The following is a 13,797-nucleotide window of genomic DNA, read 5'->3' as shown; positions in this document are numbered from 1 at the left end:
ATGTGCCCTGCGATTGGCTGGCAACCAGTTCAGGGTGTACCCCGCCTCCTGCCCGATGACAGCTGGGATAGGCTCCAGCACGCCCGCGCCCCTAGTGAGGAGAAGCGGCTCAGAAAATGGATGGATGGATGGATGGACTTTTAGTAAAGTTATATGCATCATTCATTTTGTCCATTTCAAGTTATTTCAGTGACCAACAATTTTGTTTGTAATTGGAATCTTCCCAAAATAACAGTTTATACTCATATTGCTTTTGTTTGTGTATTAACAAAAGCACAACACAAATTTGATTTATGTTTTACAATTTTAAAAAATGCAGCATTTCTTTTACAAATCATTTATTCAATAGTATTTTTTATTCTTACAGTACTTTGACTTTTTGTTCTCTTGACATATTTCCATTTTATAGTATTCGTTTCACTTCATATATATTTAAAAAATGTAATTTAAATGCATTTTCTTGTGAGCAAACGGTCTATTTTTTGTCATTTATTTGGAATGTATTGCAATATTATTATGATATTTATTTTCTTTATTTTGGGGTGGGAGGATTACCTTTCTCGCCCAGCATGAATGCCTTTCCGGTAGAGAAAATTGGCCACTTTAATATTGTGTTGTTTTTCCCCAACTTGTTTTTTCAAGTTTTATTTTTTGTGTGTGGGTTTTTCTTCCCTTCTTTTCCTAACTTGCACTCATGGAATTCGCCTCTCCAGCACCCCCTGTCGGGTGGCAGTGCACTGACTCTAGGCCGTGGTCCTGATGCTGAGGGATGCGGCGGGTGGAGTATAAATCTTCGATATACGCCGCTTCTGGTGCCTAAGTCTCTGTGGCGCAATGGAATAGCGCGCTGGACTTCTAATCCAGAGGCTCCGGGTTCGAGTCCCGGCAGAGATGTTCGTGGCTGTGGCATTTTTGGAAATGTGACGGGGGAATAGAAAGCCATCTGTGCTGTTCTATTTATAGCTTTAGTGGATGGGATTCATCAAAGGATGAGAAGACTTTGTGTGAGACATCACCACCTTTCTTGTTCAGATTTGAGTTGAATAATAATTTTTCCAAGCAAAGGTTGCGCTCACTTTTATATGCTAATTTGTACTTTGTAAAAAGTGAAACCCGTGTGGTGTACATTGTGCCGGCTTTGTGTGTGTGTGGGTGTGTGTGTGTCATGAGCACACACAACTGACGGCAAAGCGTGTCTTCCCCACCCCCGTTTAAATATTTACGTCATTTGAGGCGTAGCTGTATTTTATCATTCAAATGCAAACTTCATTTTGTTGAAATTTTTTGTTTGCATGTTTTAACTGTATAGTTTTTTTCCCCACATTATTTTAACAAAAGCTGGGTGATATGGCGATATACATTATATCCTGGGGGCAATAGAAAAATGTCTATCGCGCCGTTTGTTTTCTACCGTTTCAATTGTCACTTATGCACTTTGATGCAAAGATTCCCACAATGTATGCTGTAGGGCTGAAATGAGACCTTAATTCAAGCAACTCAATAAAAAAAAAAAAAAAAAAAAAAAATGCTGAGGATGCCTAAGAGGACCTTTTATTTTTTATTTTGCAAAGCTCAGAGGATGCACGCAGGGGCTACCTTTAATGTGGCAGCGCATTTATATCACCTCGGCAAGGGAAGAAGGACACGGCTGCACGATGCATATTTTTTAAGTTTACAGTCAATAAAACCTTTTTCAGAGTGGTCAGCAGCTCTCAAAACGACGATTTAAACGTTTATTTCTTGTAATTCAACAAAAATAGGATGTATTGATTTTTTTTTAAAATGAAAGTTGCGGGCCGGCAGAGGTAAACAGGCGATCGGTGATTGGTCAAGCAAGCAGATGACAAAATGTGACATGCCAAACCATAGACGGTTGAAAACTGTGCGAAAATCCACACGTAGCTTTGTTTTACGGTCAAAGAGGGTGCTGTAGATGAGATGCATTAATTAAATATTGCTGAAATTACTCGCCGAAATTTGTGGAAGATGTTGCAGCCAATGGGCTAAAGAAAGTTAATGTAGACAACCGCGGAAAGGCACACAAGAAGGCAGTAAATTTGGATATAAATCCTGCAACATTATACGAAATCTACAAAACTACTATTGGGGGGCCTAACAGCGAGAAGGATCGGGTAAGAAATTCAATCGGTGGTGTGCTGCATAGTGGTACTATATTGTGTGTATAGCACAAGGTGGCGAGATAAAAGACGCCATCAGGGTGCATAGAGTCTTGAAGATAGAGAGCCAGTTGATTAGCCTCAAGGTGTTATATTTTCTTACTTAGGGGAGATAACCACGAAAGTCAGGAGTAGTGTCCCCCGAATAGAAAGCCAAACTATAAATCTGTACGTTTGAAAAAATAAGATAAAAATCAGTGGTGAATTCAAGCAACACAAAATCCTCGATTGCTGTTGCACTTATCTCATTCACTGCCAGCCTTCCCAGTTAACATGGATATTTGACTTCTAAAGCCGTCAATGGCAGTGAATGTGTTAATTGATAAAATGCAATTGAAGTTAATTTATTTTAAAAAATGTAATCCTAATTAATTGTAATTTATGAAGAAATCCAAGACATTTTAATTTAGTGAAACCATGAGTGCTAATATTCATTGGGCTTATTTCCAGGATATTTGCATTTGCAGTGTCTCGGGTTTTCATTTTAGTAAATACATTAGTAATTTAAAAAATAAAAATACTAGTAACCAGAGAAAACAAACTCATTTTTATTGGCATGATGAATCAATTTTTCATAGAATAGCTGAAAATGTACTATGTCGTGGTATATCGTTATCGTGATGTAAAATGGCCCACATCGTGATAGATTTTTTTTTTCATATCGCCCAGCTCTAATTTGATCTATTGTAGTATTTTATGTGTCCAAAATATCCGAATCCCACCACCTTTTTTAAACAATTATTTTGTTTGATTAAAATATTTTTAGAACATCTCCCAAATTTGGTTTAAAAACACACTTTTTTAAATCACTTTTTATTTTTATGACTTTTTTATTTTATTTGTTTTTGAAAATGTATTGTATTTTGCTTTAAATTATTTATATTATTGTGATTTTGTTGTAATTATTTGTAAATTATTTTATAGTATGTTCATTATTAAATTCATTGATTTATATTATAGTTTACCATATTTTTTAGTTTCGCTTTTTAATTGAATATATTTTTTTGTTGTTTTAATTTTATCGTTTACATTTTTATATTCCTACAAAATATTTGTTTTTTGTTTTTAAATTTGTATTTATATATTATTATATCCTGTTTATTTTTTGTTTCTTTCATTTATTTGTATACATTTTAACTATGTATTTTATTTGTATTTGTATATTTAATTGTATACTTTTTATGACATTTTATTAGTTATTAGACTTACTCTTTTATATAATAATAAGTTTTAAAATATTTTTTCTTTTTAAAATAAGCTTTAATGTTTTAATCAATTATATTTTAATGTGATTAGGAATTTGTAAAATATATTTCTAATCGTATTTGTCATTTTACTTGAATAATATTTTTGAAATAAATATTGTGTATTTTTTTATTTTATTTTGTATTGTGCTAAAAATAACAGTTGCCACCATATAGAGACAGTGTATATTTTTGTCAATATTTTTCCAGTATGTTTTAAGTCGAAGTTGTTGAAAATTTCTATATGTGGTATAAAGACCCTGAGATGCTTGTTTGCGAGGGGGTCCCTGTTGTGAATCCTTCAAGAATCGTTGGTTATTTTTATTCCCTTCAACATAAAAAAAGGAATTGAATCCCACTTTTATTTAAAAATATTTTAAAAGTATTCTGAGCAGCTGTATGCTTAAAGATCTCTCAAACGGACCGTAATCCCCCCGCAACACCACGATCCCAGCCCCCCTTCTCCCTTGTTGCTTGTATTATTATTTTTGTTTGGCGCTTGAGGCTGCCGTCATCCATGTTTAACCCCGTCATGTTGCATGCACACAAACATACACACACATTCGCACAAACTTAATCCGCCACTAAAACTAATCCTTAATCCTCTCTGGCAAATTGAACAACCCCCCACCCACACCATCCTCATTCCCAAATGGGACGGACAACATGCAAATTCAGCATTAAGTGCATGCAAATGCTTTGGGAGCGTCACACAAATTCCTCAGGGAAAATGTTTTATTCTTTTTTTTTTTTCATCGCCATTGGACAGTATGGTTATTATTGTGGTTTCCATCCATTCATCCATTTTCTGAGTCGGGTTACACCCTGAACTGGTCGCCAGCCAATCGCAGGGCACATGCAAACAAACAACCATTCGCACTCTCATTCACACCTACGGGCAATTTGGAGTTGTCAATTCACCTACCATGCATGTTTTTGGGATGTGGGAGGAAACCGGAGTGCCCGTAGAAAACCCACACAGGCGGGCCGGGGATTGAACCCCGGTCCTCAGAACTGTGAGGCAGACGTTGTACGGCACTGGAAAGGACAGCCGCAACAATTGTGTGTGTGTGTGTGTGTGTGTCTGTGTGTGTGTGTCTGTGTGTGTGTGTGTGTAAAACGACTTTAGGCCAGCAACATTCAATCTTACTCCTTGCTACTATGTTAGCACATTAGCACCCTGTTGTTGTGATCACGTGGGATCGGCATCCTGTCCGGGGTCTGCTTGATAAAAGTGTTGGAGCAGAGCATGGAATAGACTGCGTGTATAAGAGTGCTAAAATCAGAGATTTTAAATCCAGTCCGATCCGATACTTGTTATTTTTTTTGGTAACATCGTACTGATTTACGATCTCAAAGATCGGCTCGGGATGACGTTGTCATCCCGTAGTACCGTATCGATTCACCAACTGAGAAAAGTGACTTTTTATATGACTTTTTAAAAGTTTCTATGATGTTGTATCATATTATCAAAATATCGTAGCACTATCAATTTGTTTTACGCAATAATAGGAAATTTTACCCCCCTAAAATAACATTGTTGTCTCTCACTGTAGAGTATCTCATACGCCGACAGACAAAAGTGACTTTTTGTATGAATTGTTTCAAAGTTATTTAATATTGTGATATCAAAATATGACACTATCAAGTTGTTGTACATCACTGTAAACTACAGTATGTATTTATATATTTATCACTTCTTTTTGACATGTATGTCATGTATGTATGTATGCTACATCCTACATTGCTGACTGTTCTTGCTGCTTTTGTTCACTTTCATCTACATGTACTGTATAGTATGCATCACTTAGTATCATCCTCTTTATGTATTATTCATTCATGTTTAGCTACATGTATTGTTTTGCTGCATACATTGCTGTTGACTTTTCTTGCTGCGTTTTGTTCACTTTCACATTTGCATAGATAGCATGAACATTGCACAATATTTAATATTATACACAATATTTACTTATTCATGTATCACTACTTTATTCATGCATATATCGTTTTTTTTTCTACATACAACGCTGCTGACTATTGCTGATTTTTGGTCACATTCACATCTGCTTATATAGTATGCACAATATAGCATTATCTTGTGTTTGTATATCATTTATCTATTTCTAGACACTTTTATTGACATTATATTTTTTTGCTACATCCAACGCTGCTGACTATTCTTACTGCTTTTGTTCACATTCACATTGTGCATCACCATGACCTGGATAACTGAGAATCTACACAGATACATTCACGTATGCATATACAGTGTTCTCCAAAAGCATTGGAACGGAAAGGTGAATTCCTTTATTTTTGTTCTATACTGAAGACATTTGGGTTTCAGATCAAAAGATGAATATAAGACAAAAGATCTGAATGTCAGCTTTCATTTCATGTTATTTACATCTAGATGTGTTAAAAAACTCAGGACAGAGCACCTTTTGTTTGAAGCCACCCACTTTTCAAGTGAGCAAAGGTATTGGGACAGACATTATTCAATTAACTTAAAGTGAATAACATTTGATATTTGGTGGTATAACCCTTACTTGCAAGAACTGGATCAAGCCTGCGACCCATTAACTCCACCAGATTGTTGCATGCTTCATTTGGAATGCTTTTCGAGGCCTTTACTGCAGCCTCTTTCAGTTCTTGTTTGTTTCTGAGGGTTTCTCCATTCAGTCTCTTCTTCAGGAGGTAAAATGCATGCTCTATCGGGTTAAGGTCCGGTGACTGACTTGGACAGTCTAAGACCTTTCACTTTTTCTCCCTGATGAAGTCCTTTTTTGTGTTGGCTGTGTGTTTTGGGTCATTGCTTTGTTGCATGATGAAGCTTCTCCCGATTAGTTTGGATGCATTTTTCTATAAATTGTCAGACAAGATGCTTTGCAAACCTCCACAGGGCAGGGGTGAAGGTATCACAATCAGCTGTTCGAAGAAGACTTCGAGAGAAGAAATATACAGGCCCATACCACAAGATGCAAACCACTCTTCATCAAAAAGAATCAGAAGGCCAGATTGGATTTTGCAAAGAAGTACAGAGATGAGCCACAAAGATTTGAAACAGTTTTTTGGACTGATGAGACCAAGTTTAACCTCTAGCAAAGTGATGGAAAGGCCAAAGTATGGGGTAGGATCTGCTTATGGTCCAAAACACACAAGCTCATCTGTGAAGCATGGTGGAGGTAATGTCATGGCTTGGGCTATTCTGGCCATTTACAGAAAAATGCCTCCAAACTAATCGGGAGAAGCTTCATCATGCAACAAGACAATGACCCAAAACATACTGCAAACACAATATAATATATAATTATTGCAAGTGAGGGTTAGGCCACCAAAAATAAATGTTAATCACTTGAAGTTAATTTAATAATGTCTGAGCGGCACGGTGGGCGACTGGTTAGCACGTCTGCCTCACAGTTCTGAGGACCGGGGTTCAAATCCCGGCCTCGCCTGTGTGGAGTTTGCATGTTCTCCTCATGCCTGCGTGGGTTTTCTCGGGGTACTCGGGTTTCCTCCCAAATCCCCCAAAACATGCATGGTAGCTTAATTGAAGACTCTAAATTGCCCGTAGGTGTGAATGTAAGTGTGAAAAGTTGTTTGTTTATGTGTGCCCTGTGTTTGGCTGGGGACCAGTTCAGGGTGTACCTCGCCTCTCGCCCGAAGATAGCTGGGATAGTCCTGTCTGGCAGGGGGCCGGAAGACCCACCCCGTTGACAAATAATTACATTGAAGCAAAGTTCCGTCCTCAAGGCCCCCCTCCCACCTTCATGAAGGTGTTGTAGGCTCGGACCAGGTGCTATGACACCGAATATGAATTTTAAAAAAATGTATTTACATGTCGCTACTTTATTAACATGTATCATTTTTGCTGACTACATACAATGCTACTGACTATTCCTGCTGCTTTTCACATTCACATTTGCATATCTAGCATGCATAATATAATCTAGTCTCCTGTCTATATATTATTTATTCATGTACTAAAGCTCTGTTATTGACACATGTAAAAGGTTGTTTCTGCTACATCCGAAGCTGCTGACTATTCTCGTGGCCTTTTTGTTCACCTCTAGTTTATTCTCCTCGACAATAGTGATGATGACGTTTTATTCTCTCACACACGCACACACACACACACACACACACACACACAGAGACACACAGACACACAACCCCCCTTCCTTTTTCTTCCCTTGGCTCTGGCCCGAGCCTGCTCTGTTCTTTCGTTCGTTGTGGGCCAAATGCTATTAAAATCCCCTCCCTCACGCCTTCCCTCTCTCCATCTCTCTCTCTCTCTCTCTCTCTCTCTCTCTCTCTCTCTCTCTCTCTCTCTCTCGCCCTCTCCCTCGCTCGTCCCTCCCTCCCTCGCTCTCCATCCAGTCCAGACTGTGTTTTGCTGCAGTGAGCGGCAGCCGTGTGCAGAGAAGCGCGTGAAAAGGGGGGGGGGGGGAGTGAAAACAACAACAACAACAACAACAACAACACACGCAACAAGAAGAAGGAGGAGGTTAAAAAGAAGAAGGGAGTAGGAAAAAGAGAAGTGGAGTAGGAGAAGAAGACGCAAAGGAGAGAGAGAGCGAGAGCGTCACGCGGGAGGGAAACGCGAACAGCGGACCTAAGTGGAGACAACGAGAGGCGGAACGTAACGGTGCGTGTGCACGCTTCTTACCCTTCCTTAGTGTTTTTCTTGTTATTTTGGGAGGGAGCGTGATAGTCGAGACACCTGTCACGCGTCTGCAGGAATGTGCGTGCGCGTGCACGGTGAGCACACTGCCCTCACTGGCGCGTGCGCGCTTTAATCTGTTATGCGAGATCATCAACATCATAATCCCTTTGTGTTGCTTCGTGTGTTGTTGTTTTACTAGTTTGGAAAAGGCTCTCACTGTACATAGAGTAAAAAAAAAAGAAAAAAAGTGCCTTCATCGTCGTCACCATCACGTGTTGTTCTCGTCGGACATTATTGTTATGACGTGATAAATCAAGTGTGTTGCAATAATCGAACCCCATCCTCCATCCTTTCCCTCCTCCCTTTCCCCGCCCTAACCGTCCGCCCGTCCCGCAGGCGACGCTCGCTCGCTCGCTGGCTGCGCGGCGGTGACAATGAGCGTGCGCGCGCGGCTATTTTCAGACGCGCGCGTGTGTGGGACGGACAGGTGCACCTGAGTGCCGCTTTGTTAATTCCCATTAAAAGCAGAGTTTTTTTTTCAGCTTCACTTCACACTGCTTGTAAACACCGATGTCCCCTTTTACGCTGCACTACTTGCTTGCTTTTTACACTGCGTGTCGAGTCATTGATGCTTTTTACATTGCTCAGTAAGATGCAGTGATGCTTTGGCACTGCCCGGTAGTTGATATCCCGCTGCAAGGTTCGACTCGCAACTGATCCTTCACTGCATATTTCGCTATTGATGTTTTTCCCATCGCTCAATAGACACTTTTCTACTGGTCGGTTCTCTATTGGGTCCTTTTGCATTGCACGGCTCACTCCTAGCTGCGATTGGCTGGCGACCAGTCCAGGGTACACTCCGCCTTGTTCCCCAAGTATGGCTGCAAGAGATTGGGGGGGGGGGGGAAATGACATTGCGATTTTTCATAAACTCGCAATATATATTTCAATGTGGGGGGTGGGGGGTGGGGGGGAATGAAAGGGTAACATGAAAAGCGGCACACATTTCTGTTTTTCACTCTATGTATTGTTTGGACAGTTTATGATAAAAATAATAATGATAAAATAAGCTAAATTCTGCTCAATAGAGCACAGAAGTAAGCTGAATCATTTGCGTGAAGTCTACCTTTATTTAAATGCACTGTAGTACTGACAACCAGACATGAAGTTCAAATAATTTATTTTCATGGCCAGTTATACTGTGTAGTCATTAGCACATGACTAACACTGCTCATTTGTTTTTAATAAATCAGTTATTTTACACATTTTAACATAATATGCATTAGTATTTCTTTATTTTAGTGCATTAGTTTAACGAACACCATACATTGAGCGTGCACCTTAAGTGTGTGCCCCTTCAATCCAGCCGTAGCTCTCCACCCGCCCCTCCCGTCAAGTGTAATCCGTTGTTTGTTCATTGCATTCTGAAGAGCTATACTGTAGATTAAATGCAGGCGTGAAATTGTTTCCTGTGTCCTCATTTTTTTTTTGCTTGACTGTTTTAAATTAAACTACAGCTGGGAGTGACAAATAAACAACTTAAAGCAAGAACATTATGCCTCTTATTTGGAGAATGTTTTGCTTTCTGTCAAATAATTCATAGTACAAATATGATTGGTGGAATGATGCGCGCAGTGTATGTTGGGTACCCGAGTTCTTTGGCCTCTTACATTCCAAGACCTTGTGATGTGACAATTGCGCATGCACACATTGCGATGACGATGCTCTAACAATATATCATGCAGCCCTAGCTTCAAGCTCACCCGCCACCCTAATGACAAGTGCTCTTGAAGATGGTTGATTTTCTACCGCTTGACTTGCTTAGTCCACTGCATGGCACACAATAGTTGCTATTTCACTGCACGTATCACTCATGACCTTTTTCCACTCTATAGTTAGCATTTCCACTACACCGTTCACTATTGATAGTTTTCTACTTGCAATTGATGCTTTTCCGTTGCACAGTAGACACTTTTGCTACTGTGTAATGGGTGCCAGGGAGCCCTTGCCGACAGTGTCAGTGAACGTCACTCATCCATTACCCTAAGACTCTGCTGGCCGGTAGGTTGACAGCCCGGGTTTTAGCCTAGCAGTTAGTGCATTAAACGCTCAACTGGTGATGGCGGTGGTGCGCAGGTTTGATCGCAGAGGTGGCTGGACTGCACAGGACGCCTCTGTTACGACTGCATGGATCACAATCGGTCCTTCAAAATATACAGTATACAGTGGTACCTTGGTAAAACGGACCCCAATATAACAAATATCGGATAGAACAGTTCGTTGGGTCTCAACAATGTGTCCAAAACTAGTTTTCATTTGTTACTTAAACTGCCGTTGACAAAGTCTGTTAGTTCCAGAATTGGCCGCTGTTGTTTACTGGCGCTGTGGCGCAACACAGGCACAGAAGGGGACTGACGTATTTCCGGGTCACAGATATACAATATGACTCGATTCAATTTCAAAAGACGTGCCTCCCGTGCCTATGTGGCAGCCATGTTGAAAGTAGGGTATTGACGTGGTGGCCATGTTGAATGTGTGATATTGACGTGGCGGCCGTGTCTATTGTGCGTATAGAGAGAGAGAGAATACAAAACACAAATTTCTTTATTTACAATAACTTTGGACTGTTGTTTTTGTACTGTACAGCATTACGGCTGCATATGGCCTCAAAAAAAAAAAAAAAAAAAGCGTTTCAATGTAACGGACAGTCGGCTATATAGGCCGACCCCCCCACCCCTCTTTGTCCGTTCTATCGAGGTTCCACTGTTCCTCAAAATTGATGCTTTTCCACTGTTCTGACCCCTTTTCCACTGCATTGTTCACCATTGGCTTTTTTCTCATACACAGACTGCTGTGGATGCTTTTCCATTGCACTTCTTGGCTCACTACTGACCATAGTCCTCCATGCTACTGACCCTTTTCCACTGTACAGTTCGCGAATGTTGTTGATGTTTTTCCATTGCTCAATAGATATTTTTCCACTGGACGGGTTGTCATTCCACTGCAATGCTCACTACTGAACCGTTTCAACTGCATGGCTCAACTCACTACTGACCCTTTTGCACTGCAAGACTTGTAATTCCACTCCATGGCCAACAATTGATGCTTTTGCACTGCTCAATAGACACTATTCCACTGCATGGATCAATATTGTACTGTACATATTTTGAAATGGATGCTTTTCCACTTGTACATAGATGCTCAACAGTCACTTGTTCACTGCACAGCTTGCTATGCCACTGGAATTGTTATTGTAATAGATTCTTTTTCGCCATACCGCTCGCAATGCCCACAGTTTTTTGTTCCACTTCACAATTTTCAACCTATTGATCGCAATTGATCCTTTTCGATGGCACAGCGTGCGATTGGTGCTTTTCAAATACATAGCTCGATTTCAACTGCATGGTTGGCTATTGGCACTTTTCCACTGCACAACAATTACTTTTTCACTGCACAGATTGCCATTCTACTTCATGGCTCACTACTGACCCTTTGTTCACTGCATAATTCGCGATTGGCACTTTTCCCCACAGCACAGCTCGCTGTTAATGCCTTCTGTTGCTCAGTTGATGCTAGTCTACTTCATGGCACGCTACTGACACTATGTTTCACTGCACAGTTGATGCTTTTCTACTGCATGGTTCACTATTGCATAGCATGGTTTGCTATTGACCATTTTCCACTGCAAGGCTCACTGTTGATGCTTTCTACTGCAATGATCACCATTTGAATGGGCCACTCGGTCAAGTCAGGACCAGAAAAACAGTTAAAACCAAGTCATGTAGAACAATCTGAAACATCACAAAGACAGGCTTATATTAGTGTATTGTAACAGAGCACAATATTCTGTGGGTCTTGAAAAATCAGTTAAATTGCTCTAAAACAGCTGCCAATCTGGGAAACTGCTTTGAAAACAGCTGGCAGTGAATGAGTTAAGTAACTGAAACTAAGTAAATGTAGTTCATTGAGATCCACCTCTGCTCGCTGTTGACCTTTTTCCACTACATGGCTCAACTCGTCCTGAGACTTTTCCACTGCATGGCTCCCTATTGATGCTTTTCCACAGAAGAAACAACAACCATAACCACACATGCTAACGTTAGCATACTCAATGGCTTTGCCTCAGTCCCCAATAATAATAAATCTTTGTCAAATGTGTTATTTCGACCGCGACACTGTTTTTGAAGCGGTAATTGCGATTGTGGTCCACCAATGTTGTTTTGGTCTTATTCAATCCCCCCTCATCCCGTCATCCCTCTCCCGCTCGTTACCGTCAATACACCCCCCTCTTCATTCCCCACTCGCCCTTCAACTCCCATTCCCCACTTCAACGTGTTATGACACAAGCCGATCGATTCATGCATGAGGTCGTATATTCATGGCAGGAGACAGAGTACACAAATAACAAACCATTAACCACCCTGCCTTCTTCCCGCAGGTGACTTCCATCGGGACCGCTCCCATCACTTCCTCCTTTGAGCTCTCCCCCTGGCCCACAATTGGAAGCCAACGAGCGGGATATCCGAGCGACTGAGCATGGCTTTCCCATCAGCTCCGTTATGGATTGTCGGCGTAATGACGCTACTCTGTGCGGTTCGCAGCAACGTCGTTTTTGGTGAGTACTCACTGACATTAACCACCGACCCCCTCCTCGGACCCCTTACACTCCTACTGAGGAGTGGGGTGTGGTGGGCTCTGACCTCACATCCTGCTTTTTCTCTTTCTATGCCTCTTATCTGTTGGGGCTTTTTACTGATTTCCTATATGATGCCAAGGGGAGCACTGGAGTGCAACTAACCACACGGGACACTCCCAACACCACCCAGTTGAGCCAACCATGTATGAGGCATATGTATGTCCATGGGAACACACACAAGGACCTTTGGCCTCATTTCCACCTTGTAGTCCAGTTCAGTCCAGTATGGTACAGTATTTTTGGGTGCATTTTAAGCGGTGGCCAAAATATCCAACTATATGCTTATAGTTTGCTGGTGTAGGATGGTCTGGTTATCTTATCATGAAATCTTGATCAGCACTTACTGTACCCTGGCAAACTGATGTGTAAGGCTCAGTGGACACATGGTTTACGGTCCAGTTCGGTAGGTGTGCGGTAGAAAATGCAATGCAGATTGGCACTTACTGATCCAAACCGTACCACGACTACCTGAACTAGAACTCATGGAGTTGTGGCTCAGTTGTGTAACCGAGCACTACTGCAATTTACCGATCCAAACCAGAACATCACAAGAGTTTTTGGTATGTCCAACGGGATGGTTATCTGATGCAAAGTGACCTGTTTAAATCCTGAACAGCACATATTGTAAGGCGGCAAACTAAACTGTATGTCTCGGTGGAAACTTGGCTCATGGTTCACTTCAGTACGGTATGTATGCATGCGGGGAAAATGCAAACCCTGATTAGTCATAGCAGTGGCGGCTGATTAATAGAGGGTGCTAGAGCGCCGCCCCACCACTCAGCTCAGTCACCTTGAATGAGACAAAAATTTAACAATGAAAATGCAATATTAAGATAAAAACATTTCAAAATATATGTACATCTATTTTTAGATGAGCAGGATAAATAGTATACAGTTAATGATGAATAATGTTGTTTCGTAATCTCTGTTGTCTGATTTCGTTACATACTTCCCTTCCAGCACGCACAAATCTTTACGCATTGACTTTCGTTTAACATTTGACATGTGCAGTAGCTA

At 40.8% G+C, this 13,797-nt stretch overlaps 1 protein-coding gene and 1 non-coding gene across 3 annotated transcripts in view; both read left to right on the top strand.

The window, feature by feature from the left end:
* The first annotated feature begins 820 nt into the window (after positions 1–820).
* On the top strand, positions 821–894 carry trnar-ucu (transfer RNA arginine (anticodon UCU)). The gene has a single exon. It is a non-coding gene; the product is annotated as a tRNA-Arg (tRNA).
* A 6,924-nt stretch (positions 895–7,818) lies between these two features.
* cadm3 (cell adhesion molecule 3) overlaps positions 7,819–13,797 on the top strand; it is a 131,971-nt gene continuing 125,992 nt past the window's right edge. For both annotated transcript variants that reach the window (XM_061693091.1, XM_061693090.1), the window contains exons 1-2: positions 7,819–8,066; positions 12,523–12,699. In XM_061693091.1, the coding sequence (XP_061549075.1) occupies positions 12,621–12,699 (79 nt within the window). In that variant the 5' untranslated portion in view covers positions 7,819–8,066; positions 12,523–12,620. The remainder of the gene's footprint in view (positions 8,067–12,522; positions 12,700–13,797) is intronic.

The sequence above is a fragment of the Phycodurus eques genome, chromosome 13, assembly GCF_024500275.1.
Source record: "Phycodurus eques isolate BA_2022a chromosome 13, UOR_Pequ_1.1, whole genome shotgun sequence".
Classification (NCBI taxonomy): Eukaryota; Metazoa; Chordata; class Actinopteri; order Syngnathiformes; family Syngnathidae; genus Phycodurus; species Phycodurus eques.
The sequence above is the reverse complement of the archived record's forward strand: the minus strand, read 5'-3'. Positions and strand labels throughout refer to the sequence as shown.